The 16,237-nt window shown below is 46.0% G+C and overlaps 1 protein-coding gene across 3 annotated transcripts in view; it reads left to right on the forward strand.

Moving 5' to 3' along the window:
* The window catches only part of OSBPL9 (oxysterol binding protein like 9), a 156,023-nt gene that overhangs the window by 85,880 nt on the left and 53,906 nt on the right, over positions 1-16,237 (forward strand). For 2 of the 3 annotated variants that reach the window (XM_027838253.1, XM_027838255.1), the window contains exon 4: positions 4,463-4,539. In XM_027838253.1, the coding sequence (XP_027694054.1) occupies positions 4,463-4,539 (77 nt within the window). Of the gene's footprint in view, positions 1-4,462; positions 4,540-10,225; positions 10,301-16,237 lie in introns of those variants that run through there. The other variant, XM_027838256.1, reaches the window with a different exon arrangement.

Genomic DNA, 16,237 nt, shown 5'->3' on the forward strand with positions numbered 1-16,237 from the left:
TTAATGTTTTCATAACGTGACCCCTTCCTGTCTCTCGAGTCTTCTTACACTCAACTGTCTTCTGTACATTCTATCCCAGTGACTCTGCCTCACTTATGACACTTCAGCTCTGGACTCGATGCCTTTGTATTAGCTGTTTCCTGTGCATGGAATGTTCTCCCTTCTCTTAGTTACTTGGATTTCATCAGGTCCTCAGCTAACATTCCGTCTTCTGCAGGAGTACCAAGTTGCCTTCATCTTTGAACCTCTGCGAGACTCTACCATCCCCTTCAACTAGCCAGAGGTGTTGGAAAATGGCCTGTGCTCTCTGCTTTTCCTCCTCTCATTCACTCCTCAACCTTTGGTAATCCGACTTCCAACCTTATCATTCAAGTGAAAATATTCTTTCCAAAGTTTCCAATAATCTTTTTCTAAAAATGATTTTTGTCAATATCTTTTGGCCTATCCCTTTGCCTACCTTCTCCCCCTTCTCAGCCATTTCTAGGGGCAGTTAGGTGGTACAGTGGATAGAGCAGTGGGCCCAGAGTTGGAAAGACTTGAGTTCAAATCCAGGCTCAGAACTTATTAGCCAGCTGAACAAGTCATTAAGCCTCTGTTTGCCTTGGTTTCCTCACCTAAAATGGGAAAATAACAGCACCTGCTTTGTAGGGTTATTGTGAGGATCAAATGAGATTATATTTCTAAAGTGTTTAGCACGGTGCCTGGTACATAGTACATGCTACATAAATGCTTGTTCCTTTCCCCTTCTCCCCTTTCACTTACTTAAAAAAAAAAAAAGTAAGATGAGGGAGAAAAAAAGGCAGCAAAACCAACCAATACTAATGTTCTCTAAGTTGTTAAATCTAATGGCTTTTTCTCAGACCTCATCTGTTTTGACCTCTGTGGCCTTTGACCCCGTTCATCATCTTTTCCTCCTGGATCTTCTCTCCAATCTCTGGGTTTTCATGATGCTACTGACTCCTAGTTTGCTGCCTACCTGTCTCACTTATCCTTCTCAGTCTCCTTTGCTAGCTCCATGACTGCGAGTGTTCCTGAAAGTTCTGTCCTGGGCCCTCTTCTCTTCCCTCACTCCACACCCTCTCTGGTAACCTCATCAAATTTGAGGGACTTACCTATCATTTCTACACCATTGACAGTCAGATCTGAATATCCAGCCCCCTTCCCTTCCCAGAATTTGAGTCCTGCATCAACAATTGACTTGGATATTTCAAACTAGATGTCTCAGAGACATTGGAAATGCAACATATGGGAAGCCATCATCTTCACTCCTCATTCTCTCTCCTTCCACATGTCCATTGCCATTTCTGCCTGTTTGGGCCCTAATCACCTCTAGCCACAGCCACCTAAATTGGTCTCCTTGCCATCAGGTCCTCCTATACAGTGCTGCCAAACCAATTTTCCATAAGTGCTTAGCTGACTCTGTGGTTCTTCTTGGTCTATTCCAGTGGCTTCCTTTTGCCCCTAGAATAAAATATAATTTCCTATGTTTAGTTTTTAAAGCACTATACTCCCTGGCCCCAAACGATATGTCCAGCTTCACTGGACATCACTCTGTAATCTAACCAAAGTGGCCTTCTCTCTGGAGATCCCTTCAGCTGCTATCTCTGAGCCTTTGCTTTGGCTGTACCACATGCCTAGAGAGCTCTCCCCCCTCACATCTGCCTCATAGTCCCTCCCTTCAAGATGCTGCTCAAATGCCATGTTCTGTATGGAGCAGCCTTTCCTGATTATCCCAGCTGCTACCAGTGTCCTCCCTCTCAAACTACCTTATGTTACATGAATGATCAATATGGAATATTTATTCCCTTCATATTCATGCTTTAGGTATTTATATATGTACTCTTATGTTCCCCATTAGAATGTCAGCTCCCCATGGGTAGGACTTGTTTCATTCTTTGTTCTTGTATACCCAGTACCTATGAATACTTATTCATTGATTGACTGAGACCTCTCCTGGTCTGCCCAGCAGCTAGTGCCCTCCCCTCCAAGATGATCCCTATCTATTTTGTTTAAATCTTGTATGTCATTTACATGTTGTCTCCCACATCATAATATGAGCTTCTTGGGGGCAGAGACTGTATTTGCATTTCTTTGTGTCCCCAGGGTTTTTGGCAGTGCTTGCAAGGCACATAGTAATTGCTTAATAAATGCCTTTTAACCAATTGATTGTTAATTTTTTTTATTGATTTCAAATGAAGGAATGAGTTTTCCTGGGGGATGCAGTGTTTAGCGACTAGAGCAGTGAAATCCATTTTTAGGATTGTAAAATCATCATAATATAAAACAAAAAGGTTGGACTAAGTGATCCCAAAGGTTCTTTCTATTCTAGCCCCCAGTTTTCTGATCTTTTTTGTTAGAGACCATATCTAGCCTAGTGCCCTAATTTTACATATGAGTTAATTGAGGTCCAGAGAGGAGAAGGGACTTTGCCAGAGTCAGTGATGATGATGATGAGGACTTTGCCAGAGTCAGTGATGATGATGATGATGATGATGATGATGATGATGAGAGAGAGATATGAATGGGTGTATTTGGATGGATAGGTGGATGGATGGATGAATAGATAGGTAGATAGATAGATTGATAGATAGAAAGTCAGATGAATAGAAACAGGTAGGTAGAGAGGTAGCGTAGGCAGACAGATAGATGGATAGATCGAGATAACAGCAAACAAGTCTGAAACTCAGGCTTCTTGACTCCTCTGGTGTTATCTTCCTTTTTAAAAATTGAATTGAATTTTAAAACTTAAATCACATGTAATATAAAGTGTTTTTCAATCCCTGAAGTACCATATGGATCCTAGCTGTTATTACTAATCTTCTGTAATTCTCTTCCTACCAGGCTTGGTTTAGAGTGAAAAATACCTGGAGGGAAATGGTTGAAGCAGGTGAGGGAGAGGTAGAGACACTCAGGCAGCAAATGTGTTTGTTCTCCCTGAAGCCTGGGCCAGGTGTAGTAGCCCTAGTCTATTTCATAGACTCCTGGGCCTGGAAGAGGGCAGCCAGGTGGTGCACTGGATAGAGTGTCTGGCCTGGAGTCAGAAAGATTAATCTTCCTTAGTTCAAATCTGGCCTCAGACACTGACTAGCTGTGGGACCCTGCTTGCCTCGGTTTCCTCATTTATAAAATGAGCTGGAGAAGGAAATGGCAAACCACTCCAGTATCTCTGCCAAGAAGACCCCAGATGGGGTCATGAAGAGTCAGTCACGACTGAAAACGACTAAATGACCACAAGAGGTCTGGAGAGGCCAACCCCTTCATTTTGCAGGTTTGCTCCCTGAGCAGGGAAGTGGGGCCAACTTTCCCCACAAGAGGTGAAAAATGGATTTGGGATTCCAACTCAGGGCTCTGATTTTAAGATCAGTGCTTCAAAGAAACTAAGATCTTGGCATCTGGTCCCATCATTTCATGGCAGATAGAGGGAGAAGAAATGGAAGCAGTGGCAGATTTTGTATTCTTGGGCTCAAAGATCACTGCAGATAGCGACTGCAGCCATCTTGCTCCTTGGAAGGAAAGCTGTGGCAAATATGGACAGCAGACTGAAAAGGGATGTGCCTCCTATATTGCAGGGCACAGAAGTTGGCCATATAAGGGATATAGAGGTGCCTAGGACAGGGCCCTTGCCCTGAAGGAGTTTACCATCTCCCACAGACCAGAGGACCTGGGAGGTAGAAGGAAGTTCACCTTGTTACCACTGTTTTGGCTAAAGATATGGTGGGAAAGAGGTAGAAACTATTGGCCAAAGTGAGTTTGGACATTATTTGTGGGCATAATTCATTTGTAACGAAGCTTCCTGGGTCTGCTAATGACCTTCACCCTTGTCTGCCAGCTCTTGATGCCTATGGAATGCTGTGAATCTTCTTTTCTGTGTTGGTCCTTTTCCTCTGTTACACTCTGAACCCCTTGGCAGGAGGAGCCATTTCTTATCCAGACTTTGTATCTCTTGCAGTGCTTGCACACAGTAAGCAATTAATAAGCGTGGGAGAAACAATTCAGCAGTCTTCCTTACTACAAACAGCATCACTGAGTCATAAAAGCATAGAATTGGAATCACCTTAAAGAATCTTCAGTCTGTTGCTCTCATTCTGCAAATGAGAAAACTAAGTGTAGCTAAGAGGAAATGAATTACCCGTTTCCAAAGCTAGAGAGGGCAGAGCCAAGACGAGACTCCGCCCAGTGCTCCTGGGCCTGGGCCAAGGCTTTCCCACTGCCTGTGCTACAATGCTTGGGGATGAAAGAGCCTGTTAAATGAAATTCTATTCTAATTAGAAAGTTCCGCAACATTGTCATATCAGATGTGAATATGTAATATTTTTAAAAATGTCTTGTTGCCTCAGACCAAACACTTGACACGTACTAGCTGTGTGACCTTGGGCAAGTCACTTAACCCCGATTGCCTCACTTTAAAAAAAAATGTCTTGTTGATGCTTAAGGCGGTAATGATATGCACCTTCTTTAACAGCTCGTGATGCTGATGAGAGAGAGAAGTGGATTCAGGCCTTAGAAGAGACCATCCTCCGGCATACGCTTCAGCTCCAGGTAAGGCTTTTTCAATAACTGCGTGGCCCCAGGACATCAAATGCAGAATGGAGACAAGGAGGTGAGAAATGAGAAACTGTGATTATCCTGCCTTAGTGCTTGGCTTCTTTAGCGTATCGTCATCTTTTGAAAGTTGTGATGTTTCTCTCCTCTGAAAATGGAATCCTCTTGTCTAACAAGTATCTGTAAGTTTATAATGGAAAATGTGTGGCCAATGAAATTCTGTGAGAACAGTACATCTTTTTCATGGTTACTAAGCTTATGTGTGCATTTGGGGCCCTTGGGATGCCTGAAATAACAGAACCGCATAACTAGGCCTGATGCTTAATGACCATGTGCCTGGGAAGCCAGCCTCGGTTTGGCTTTTGTGGCCTCACGGCCATAGTCGTAGATGCATGCTGATTATGAAGAAGCCTGCATTTGAGGTTTATGCTGGGGAATCTTACTCTGGACCACTAAGTTATGGAAGAGAGGGTTTCTAATAACCTTTCTCTTATGGCCTTGCTCATACTGTAGGAATGGTTTTTCAAAAGCAGCCTCCATATTCATTCTTAATTTTCGTATTTTTGAGGTGCTCCTGAGTGACAGTAGGAACAACATACTTCACTTTGTGTGCAGTTGGTTTGTGAAAAGGATGAACTCTTTAATTCCAAGTGAGAGAGAATGTGGTGGGTGAGAACTTAGCCTGGCATTTTGGGCCTTCCACTCCCAGCTTCAGCTTTTACGTTAGGCTTCTCTGCTCTTGGGCCCCTCTGGGCCAGCCACACGTGTTGGCTCACTGCCATCTGTCTCATGCCTCTGCAGTGCCTTTTGCTTTCCTGCACATTATGTTCTGCATACTTGTACTAGATCTGAGCAGTACCCATCCTTCTAGGTACCACTCACTCTCAGGTGTCACTTTGTCAGGGTCGCTGGCCTACCATCCTATGGAGTGGTTTTTTCCTTCTCAACTCATACCACTTATTGTCTATACCAACCATTTGGACCATACCATATACTTATCTTGATCTTTGTATGGGTATTTCTCTAGCATGCCTCCCTTCAGGGATTGCAATCTTTTATTGTAATCTTCTTGATCACATGGATCCAGTTGGTTGGACTTTAGACCATATCAGGGATTGGTGAAAAGAAATCTGATATGAACAAGCTTCCTTTCATTCTGGATCCTTTCCTTCCCTAAAACCTGTATCCTTGGCCATCCTGTCCAGCACTGCCTATACATTTATTCACAGCACCTAACACTGTGGTCCAAGAGGCAAAATCTTCTTTGCACCCATCAGCCCCTTCCAGACTCTCCCTCTGCCATCATCACTTCACAACCAGAAGTTATCTGTGCAGTGGATACAGTACTGGGCCTAGAATCAGGAAGACCCGAGTTCAAATCCTGTCCCTGACACTTACCATCTGTGTGACAAGTCGCTTCACCTCTGTCTTTCTCAGTTTCCTCAGCTGTAAAATGGCAGTAATAATAGCATCTACCTCTCAGGATTGTTATGAGGAGCCAAAGAAATAATATTTATGAAGACCTTACCATACATAGTGCCTTACCCAGAGTAGGTACTTGGTAAAGGCTTATACCCTCTCCCTTCGTGTATGAGGGTGGGGGGCTGGTCTGCACCAGCCCCAGGCAGCCCCATGTTCTGGGAGGTCAGCCCCTGGCTCTCTGTCTTCCTCTTGGTCCCAGCTCTTGCCCTTATCTTAGAAGACTTCAGAACGTTGACACTCCTCCAAGTACCCACACCTTCTACTTCTTCAGTCCTCTCAAATCCCACAACCTCCTCCATAGGAGTGATCACACTTTGGATATCACTGTTACTCGCGAGGATTCACTTCCTTAATCAGAAGCTCAGGCATTCCTCTGATTGCTGTGGTCCTAGCCTCCTGTCCCTCCCTCTCTCCCTGTGCCTCCCCTTTCTAAATCTGTTCTTTAGCTTCATTTCGGTCTCCAAACCCTCTCCCCTCTGTGCTTTCCCAGGCCTGGTACATAGCAAACATTGAATGAATGCTTAGCGCTTATTATATTAGAAGAGGTTTAAAGGATAGGACTTAGGGGTAAAAGGAGTTATCTGATTTAAAAAAAAATAGCATTAACAGGTTTTGGTTTTTACAAACTTCAGATAGCATGATAGAAACTTGCTTAGTGGTAAGTTTATCACTTGCATGCTGAGAAATGGCCAAAAAAAAAAAGTCCGTGAGGAAATGAGTGTATGTATGACTTGAAAAATAGCGGCTGGTCATAAAGTTGGGGTGCTGAGTGAAAGTCCTGCCTGCCACAGCATCCGCACTGAGCAGCCAGACATGCTGCAGGAGAGACAGGATGGGCATGGGCCAGGCAGTCAAAGCGCCACCGTCACTGGCTCCCCTCTGAGCCTAAGAGCCTTGGCAATAACGGTGTCCTCTTAGCCTTCTGGGCCTGCTTCTGTCGTAATGTCGGCAGCCATCCTCCCGGGAAGATGTCTCCTTCGGGGGCTGCAGCCACAGCACCAAGAGCCAGAAAGGCAAATTCTCTTCCCAGAGTCTTTGGTCCTGTCAGATCCACTGGGATTTCATGAGTGGAGATGACATGAAAGAAGAGGCCACTGTACTCTGAGGACCAGGGGATCCTATGCTTCTGACTCGCATCTGAGACCTTCCCCAGGTGTCTCCCCATTAGACTGTGCGCTCCTCACTGCCTTACTGTCCTGTTTGCATCCCCAGCATTCAGCACAGTGCTAGGCATGTAGTCTTTCACAAAGAAGGAGGGGGAAACCCAGAGCTAGGAAAGGCTTGCCAGCAGCCAAGCAGGTAGTGAGAAGCAGGGCCTGGAGGCCAAATTCTGTTCACCTTTCACCAGATTTCACTGTCTGTGGATATGGGAAGGTGGTTCTCAGTTTGAAGTTGAAGCCTTGCAGGAGAGCTCTGAGAGTGTAACCATGGCATGACTTAGAATTGGATAGCATAATTGACCATTTTTGAATGCTTGTTATCATGAGCATTTTGAGCAGTGGCCATCTATTTCATCAGAAACAGCTTGACTTTCATTAAAAGCTGCAGGTAATTTGATCAAAGATGCTCCTACGTAGCCAGACTTTTTGTCCTGGATTGATACTGTTTTTTTTAATTCATTAATTTACCTTTCGTAGTTAAAATTTTATGGACCATCGCTTTAAAAGCAGTCTGTCTGAAGACAAGGATGAAACTGAGCACATAGTTCTTAGGTGCCTTTGTGATAGAGAGAGCAGTTTGGGGTCTGCCGGTTACCAGCTGAATGACAGGATCCTTGTCCTGGTGGAGCTTAGATGACTAAAGTCACAGTAGGTGCTCAGATCTCTAGGAATTAAAGGAAACAGACTTAATGCCAAAAGAGAAGTAGTGAGCAAAGTGCTAAGTGGAGGAAAAGGCAATTTTAAGGACTTGGAATGTGCCTTGAGATGGATGGCATCTAAGCTAGGTCTCCAGGTTAGTTATGGGTACGAACAAAAGCATGGAAGAACAGAGGTGCCGATGTGAGGAGTCCAGTTTGACTGCAGCCTGACCAAGAGGGGTGGGTGCCGTGCCAGGTCATGGGTAGTCATGCATCTCAGCTGGGATTAGGAGTTTGCACAAACTCTGTAGGCACTCGGTAATTGTTTTAATGATCTGGATGGGTGGTGATAAAGGCCTGTGCTAGGGTATTGGCAATAGGGATGGAAAAAATAAGACAAATGTGAGAAAATCTGAAAGAATAGACAGGACTTGGCTGTGGGAGGGGAAGACTCCAAGCCAAGGTCTGACACCTAATGGTGTAACTAGGGCTTGAAAGCCACTGGTCAGTCAGTTAAGTATTTGTTGTGTAGGTTCTGTATGGGCCTGTGCCATGCTCTGTAGTGCAATTATTTCCTAAATGGACCTATTATTATTGTTATTTTAAAGGTGAAACTATCAGAAATACTTCTGTTAGCCACTTTTTCAAGATCAAAATTAACTTAAATTTTCTATTTTACTCTAAAATTTTCCTCATCCTGCCTTTTCCAGAATTTACAGATTTTGTCAGTGTATTTCACACTTCCACATGGGTCTGTGGTCAAATTCATTTGGGAAATGCTGATATAGAACAATCCCTACAATTCTGGACACATAAGTGGAACAAGTAGCAAGATGTCATGTACGTCAGCATTATATATTTAAAATAACCTTCTGAATTTCATGGTTTAAATTAGTTAGAGAAGAAACCAGGTACTTAAGTTTGAGGAACTGTCTGTTTTAGCCATGAACAGAGTCTCTTGGTTGATTAGATACAAATTAATTGCTGAAAAAGCAGTTATTAATGGTTAATTTTTAAAAATTATTTTTAGTTTTCAACATTCACTTCCATAAGCTTCTCAGTTTTAAATTTTCTCCCCTTTCCCTCTCTCCCTCCCTCCCCAAGACGGGGCACCATGTGATATAGGCTCTATATACACATTCCTATTAAACATATTTTCACATTAGTCATATTGTAAGTAAGAATTAGAATGAATGGGAGGAACCACAAGAAAGAAGAAACAAAACAAAACAAAAAAAAGAGAGAGAGAGAGCAAATAGTCTGCTTCCATCTGCGCTCAGACTCCATAGTTCTTTCTCTGGATGTGGACGGCATTTTCCATCGTGATTCTTTTGGAGTTGCCTTAGATCCTTGTATTGTTGAGAATCGTATTAGTGATTAATTTAAAGGATTTGGGGAAAGGTTACCTCATTTATTTTACTTTATTATTCTGTAGTTAAGGTCAAGTTCCTATTTATTTTCAAAAGCAAATCCTGTAGAAATCCCTAATGAAGAAACATTTTTTAAAATACTCTGTTACTTCACATATTTACGAGTTAAAAAAAAAAAAAAAGACAAACCATCTTCGGAATACTGTTGAGTATTCCTAGTTTTATTTTTCTTGGTGACACGTACGTACAACATCCCTTTTTTTATTTTAAAGTCCAGCTGCTGCCGCTGTTGTGCAGAGCCTTCATTCGGCACAATTGGGAGCATGGGATGTGTTGATGCTTATTTGGCAAAGTTTCACGGGATTCGTGGCAGGGCTGGGTGGTGCAGTGGATAGAATGCAGCACTCGACTCAGCGCAAGTCACTTCACCTCTGCCCGCCTTAGTTTCCTCGTCTGTAAAATGGAGACGGCCCGGGGAGGTGGGGTGAGGATAGAAGGGAAGAAAGAAAGCCTCTGTGTGTAAGGCGCTTTGCGAGCCCCGAAGGGCTGTACATGTGCGGGCGAGGATGTTCGTGATCTGAGCTCGCGGGGGGAGGGGGGGGCGCCCCGAGTTCTTCCACCCGGGGCCTAGAGCCAGACCGGGGGAACGGGGTGGGCCCGCCTTCAGGCAGCTCAGTGGGCGAGTCACCGCTGTGCCGTCATCTCATAAACCCGAGACCCCGAGGAGTCTGGGGAGCGGGAGAAGGAGGGCTGCTGCTCGGCCCTCTGCCCTCTCTGGAGTCTGGGGCGACGCCCGCACGCCAATGGGCGGCGGGGGGTGGGGCCCGCGGAGCGCCCTGACCAATAGCTAGGCGCGTCTTTCCTGGGTGACGGAGGCGGCGGCTTCAGCCAATGAGGGCCGGGCCCACCCGGGGAGGAGGGGGTGGAGGGCGGTCTTGGGGGTGGGAAGGGGAGGGGATGGGGGAGGGGCTCTGGCGCGGCGCGCGGCGCTGGCTCCGTGCCCCCGCCCCCGCAGCCCTCGGCTGCCCCCAGCCGGCCGGGCCCGAGACTCGGGCGGCCTGAGCGGCGCCTCCGTTGCCGGATGGATCTCCTGAAGGTCGCCTGCGGCGTAAGTGCCCGGGGTGGAGGGTGAGGTGGGGTCTCCCGGGGGTGGGCGGGAAGGTCGGGGAGGAGGGGGGAGGGGAAGCTCCTCTGCACCCCGAGGGGGCCGCGCGGGGTTCTGGAGGAAGAGTCCTCCCCTCCCCCTCCCCCGGCCAAGTTCTCGGGCACCTGTGCCGCGGGCTGGGGGGCGGCGCGGCGTCGGCCTTGCCCTCGGGGCGCCTCCTCCCCCCACCCCCGGGCCTTGCAGTCCCACCTGACAGAGAGCCTCCCCCCAGCTCCGGTGCCGGACGGTCCACCCGAGAGCCTCGGACCGAGACTTTCCCCTGCCGCGGCCGCGGGCCCTCGTCTGCACGGAGCTAAAGAAAGTTTGTGACGGAGGCTACTTCTCGGCCTGGGCCTCGAGCCCCGCCTCCCCGGCCGGGCACCCCGGGGGTGCACCCTTCCAGGTCACCTCGCCCAGAGTCCGGGGGCGCATCTTGGGCGTGCCCAGCCCCCACTGACCGTGCACGAGCCACCCGGGGCCGATGGAGGCGCTTGTGCCCCGCACCCTCCGCTCAGGCCTCGCCCGAGGCCCTCCTCTTGAACTGCCGTTTCCTACCCAGATTCGGCCCAGATCCGGCCCAGTTTCCATCTCCGTGAAGCCTTCCCTCTTTCTCTCACACCCTGTCCAGTGCTCTGGGGGCTGGGGAACCCCAGGTGAAAAAACTCCCGCTAACGATGCGGTCAGCACCTCCTTTGGGTTCTTAACTCTCTGATAAGGAAACTGACCTGTCCTGGGCCAGGTATTTATGCCTCCAAGGCCAGCGCTCCATCCTCTATCACATCCTTGCGGTCCTTATCTGCAATTATGATGAGATAAGTTATGTACACTGTGTCTCAGCCTCCTTCAGGAAGGCAGGGTGCTAGTGCCTACTCATTCACTTGAAGGGTCTTTTGTACGTCTACAGTGGCCAAAGTGTTGCCTTTGCTAGCAGCATGCCTGGCTTTTCTCTTGGTGACTTTTTCCTAGTAAATGCTCTAGGTTTGTAGAGAGATGAGGGGTGGAGTAGGAAAGCATTTCTGCTTCAGGTGGCTTGTAGTGATGGGGCTAGTTTTGTGGTGAATTTTCTATGAGAACCACCTACCTGAAAACTACGCAGGTGTTTGACGTCACCTGAAGTTGATTCTGTCAGACTGGAGGTGGGAGGGGAAGGGGGGAGGGATTGAAATAAATTGATCAGAAGAGAGAGAACTGAAGAGAAAGGAGAAAAGTCAATAGAGAGCTATAGTGGTCAAGTCAGTAAGCATTTATTAAGTGATTACTATGTGCCAGGGCACTTATAGACAGCAAGAAGCAACTTTGGTGTATTGTTCAGAGTAACGCAGGTAACCTGTTACTTTTGTCCAGGAGGGCAAGCAAGTACATGTTGTTCACTTTCTTGAGAGACAAATGTAAAAATCAGAAACAACAACAAAAAACTGGCTATAAAATACTTATTCTAATACACCTTTGTTGTCTTCACTCCAAATTTTCCTTTGTCTAAAAATGAGTTAAATGGTGAAGCACTTAGTAATCTTTAAAGTGTTACAAAAATGTGAGCTGTTACTATCATTATCATTTATCTTGACCTTGACTTACAAGATCAGTACTTCTTTCACTTCTCCCCCTGCTTCCCATTCAGTTGTAAACTCCCTGCAGGCCTGTGGGCTTGTTTTTTATGGTTGTCCTTACTTTAGCAACCTGAGTACCTTCGACTGTATACATTTTTGTTGAATTGATCTCCATTTTCTGTGCTTAGAGTACTCTTCCGATGATGATAATGGGTGCCCTTAATGATGATTCTGAAATTATGCAAAAGGCTGCACCATCAAAGGTTCAATTAGGGAGTAGTTTTGCATTTCAGGAAGATTTTCATAAAGGGTTGCAACAAAAGAAACAGCATGGCATAGTGAACCTAGTTCTGGTCAGGAAACAGGAAGACCTGGGCTCATATCTAGCCTCTGCCACATACTAGACCCCACCCACTAGGAGTTCCCCTTGCTGCCCAAATCACAGAGCTACTGACTTCTCTAAAGCTCAGCTCCTACTTAAGCAGAAAACGGGTTCTTGGAAGGCTGACAGGATGAGGTTCTGGTTCAATCAAAAGCATTCATTAAGCCCTTATTTTGTGCGAGCCGTCATGCTAAGAGACCTGGGAGTGCAAGGGCAAAAGTAAAACCTCCTACCCTCAAGAAGCTTACTTTCTGTTGAGGGGAGATAACAAATACATCTCTGTAGATTCAAAATTACTAATTACTATAAAGCATTTTGGGACAGCAGCAGTGTGTGTGCGGGCTCGAACTTCCTGTAGAGTAAGTGGACAGAACAGCAATGTGTGTGTAAGTCTTTTCTATATAGTAACTGGTGTTGGAGCTGAATCTTGAAACCAGAGATTGGGAAGATGGGGGGGTTGGGAAGTATTGCACTCCTGGCCCCAGGGGATGACTTGGTTTATGGGTAATTTTGAATAGGCCACATGGCTGATCACAGTGTGTGTGGAAGAAAGTAATGTGTAAGATGATTGGAAAGATAATAAATGGCCAGGTGGTGAAGAGCTTTGAATGTCAAATATTATAATAGTTATCCTAGAGGTAATAGATAGCCCCTAGAATTTGAATTGGGGGATGATAGGATCAGTCTTGTACTTTAGGGTAATCACTTATGCAGAAAATGGATCTAGTGGGAAAGATTAGTCTATTTTTGAAGAGGCTGAGTTTAAGATACCCAAAGGACATTCAGTTTGAAGTGCCTAATATGGGATGTCTAATGAGCGACTAGGGTTCAGGAGAGAGACTAAGGCTGGATTCATAGGTCTGGGAGTCAACTATATGATGAAGAAAAATTGAATCCATGAGAATTGATGAAGTCACTAAGTCAGAGTCTAGAAAGGAAAGATAAGAGGGCTCAGGACTGTGCTTTGGAGTACACCCACTAACCAGAGGGTATAGAGTGGTTCAGCAAAGAGGACTGATAGGAGACTGGTCAGATAGGGAAGAGGAGAAACAGCAGTGTTCCTAAAATTCAGAGAGATTAGAGTGTCCAGAAGAATTGCATAATCAGTAATGTCAGATGCTGTGGAGATGGCCAGCAAAATGAGGATTGAGAAGCCATGACCTTTGACTAATTCATAATATTTAGGAACGCTCTGATTTTTAGATCATTTGGCATCTTTTTTGCGTTATGACTCATTTCCACTGCGGGGAGGAGGTAGGGTGTTGACTGGACTTAACTCTAGAATGAGAAACAAGCCTCTACCACCACTTGCCCTGTCCTTGCAGCTATCTGCAGGGGTGCGGGGAGGGGGAGATAGAGATTTTGTGGAGGTTAGATAGGAGAGGGAAGAGTTTGGAATCTGGGAAACTAAGTTAAGAGATAATTGCTGTGTATAGTCTAAGCCAGAGTTGATGAGGAGGAAGTAGCGTAGTGGTGGCCATTTGAGTGGGAGTGATGTTGTATTAGGGTAGGACTTGACAAGTAATTGGTTATGGAGAGTGGGAGGATATGGGGGGTGACCGGAAAGATACCTTTCCAGTAGCAAAGGAATGTGGGAGTTGTAAGCATAAGGTAGCCTGGAAGAGGGCCTAGACGCCTTTCTAATAAGCTGCTAGGTCTCAGCAAGACTCCCTCCCCAGCGGTGTGTCCTCTGACCCCTTCTCTCTGTTCCTGGCCACCGCCCAAATCAAGCCCCTCATGGCTTCTCACCTGGCCTTTTTCAAGTGCCTCCAAGTTTTTTCTCTGCCTTCAGTCTCTCCACTTCACTCTCTTTTCTACACAGCAGCCAATTTTTTCCCCCCTAAGCCCAAATCAAACTGTACTCAGTTTGTACTCAGTAAGTATTCGGTCCTGTACTCAGTAAGCTCTCATGATTCTCTGTTACCCCTGGATCAGATAAAAACTCCTCTGTGTGGCATTTAAAGCTCTTTGCAGTTTGACTCCCCCCCACCTGCACATTCTTCCCTTTCATCCACACCACAGTCCTGCCACGGTGGCTCGCTGTGCTGGCATCATTTCCTGTTCCATGTGTATGGAATGTACTTCCTCCCCTCTGCCTTTTAGAATCCTGTTTTTGCCCCATCTGTGTGCAGCCTAAGGTTCTGATCCCTGCTGGGCACTGGTGCCCATTACCTCGTATACTGTTTTGTCTATGCTTACATGTGTACACCATGTCTACCCCTGTCCAATGTTAGCTCCTTTGGGACCAGGGAATAGTTTATTTTTATCTTGGTGGCCCCCTAGTACTTGGAACCTGGGACTTCAGTGTTTGGCCATTGCTGGATAGATAAGATTAAAAAAAAAAGATCTAAGAAGGATCTGAATAGGCAGAAGGGAATTGAAACTTGTGTGAAGGGGATTGTGGATTGAAATTACGATTCTAAAAAGGGAGGGGTAGCGAGAGCTGTGGATCTTGGAGCTGTTCTCAGAAGGTCTTCGCTAGTGGAGTGCCCTAGAGATCTGCCCTTGGCCTTGTGTGGTTTTACCATTTTCATCACTGACAAGGATAAAGAATAGAAAGCCCACACATCCAATGTGCAGTTGACACAAAGCTGGGATCCAGAAAGATCTGGACAGGCTGGAACATGGGGCCAGGTTGAATAAGATACAGTTTAATAGGGAGTAAATAGGAATTTCAAATCAGTTTTGCAAGCACGGGCCAGAGATATGACCAGGCTGAATGATGGGGAAAAGTGAGTGTGTTTTAGTTATCTAGAGTTTTCATTAAGTGATCGCTACATGCCAGGACCTGGAGATAACAAAGGCAGAATTGAAGTAGGCCCTGTCCTCAGGAGCTTATATTCTAATAGGGAAGTCTGCATGCACATGAAAAGGTCTTCCTAAAACTAAGGTCCAGTTATGTCACCCAGCCCCTCTCCCTTCCTCACTAAACTTCAGTGCCTCCCTATTGCCTCCGGGATCAAATGTAAAATCCTGTGTTTGGTGTTCAGAGCAGTCCAGAGCTTGGCCCCTCTACTCCCCACACCTCCTTACACCTTCCTCTCTTCCACATACTTTGCAATCCAGTTAGTCTGTTCCTCTCACATGACACCAACTCCTGACTCCGGACATTTTCACTGTCTTGTCCCCCATGCCTAGAATTCCGTATCTCTTATCTGCTGACTTCCCTGACTTCATGTCTCAGTTAAAATCCTGTGTTGTGCAAGAAACCTTTCCTAGTATCCTTTCATTCTAGTCCCACCCCTCTGAGCTTATCTCCAGCTTGATTTTTATATATCTTATTTGGACAGTTATTTGTGTGTTCTCTGCCCGTTAGACTGTGAACTCCTAAAGAGCAGAGGACTGTGTTTGCCTTTCTTTCTGTCCTCAGCCCTTAGCACATAGAAGATGCTTAATAAATGACTGTTGATTTGAAGAGCTTTAAATGTCAGACAGTTTATATTTGATCTTAGATGGAATGGGGTCTACAGGAGTTTATTGAGTAAGGTGGTAACATATGCAGATGTGGCTTTTGGGAAGTTCCCTGGCAGCTTTGTGGAGGATGGAAAGGAGTAAGGGTGGGGGGGAACTGAGGTCAGGGAGACCAGTTAGGCCATTGCCATAGCCTACGTGAGGGATAATGGGCTTGACTAGTGAGGCAGTTGAGTGAGTAACAAAGATAACACTTTGGAAACTGACTGAATGTTTGGGGTAAATGAGAGTGGAAGGATGGTGGAAGGGACATGTAGCGGTACAGGAGGGAAGCTCATTGAGTTTTGTTTTGGACATGTTGAGTTTGAGGTATCTACAGGACATCTGGTGAAGTGTGCGGTATGAAGTCACAATTGCCAAAAAAAAAAAAAAGTGCAGTATGCAGCTGGCATCTGAATATGTGGATCTTAATGAAGAGAGGCCAGATGCCTGGGACTAGGTAAATAAGCTTATCCTGTCATGGTCAGTTGTTTGTGGAGTAGTCTGTGTTCGGTTCTAGGC

Source organism: Vombatus ursinus, unplaced genomic scaffold (genome assembly GCF_900497805.2).
Source record: "Vombatus ursinus unplaced genomic scaffold, bare-nosed wombat genome assembly UNPS02014825.1, whole genome shotgun sequence".
Lineage (NCBI taxonomy): Eukaryota > Metazoa > Chordata > Mammalia > Diprotodontia > Vombatidae > Vombatus > Vombatus ursinus.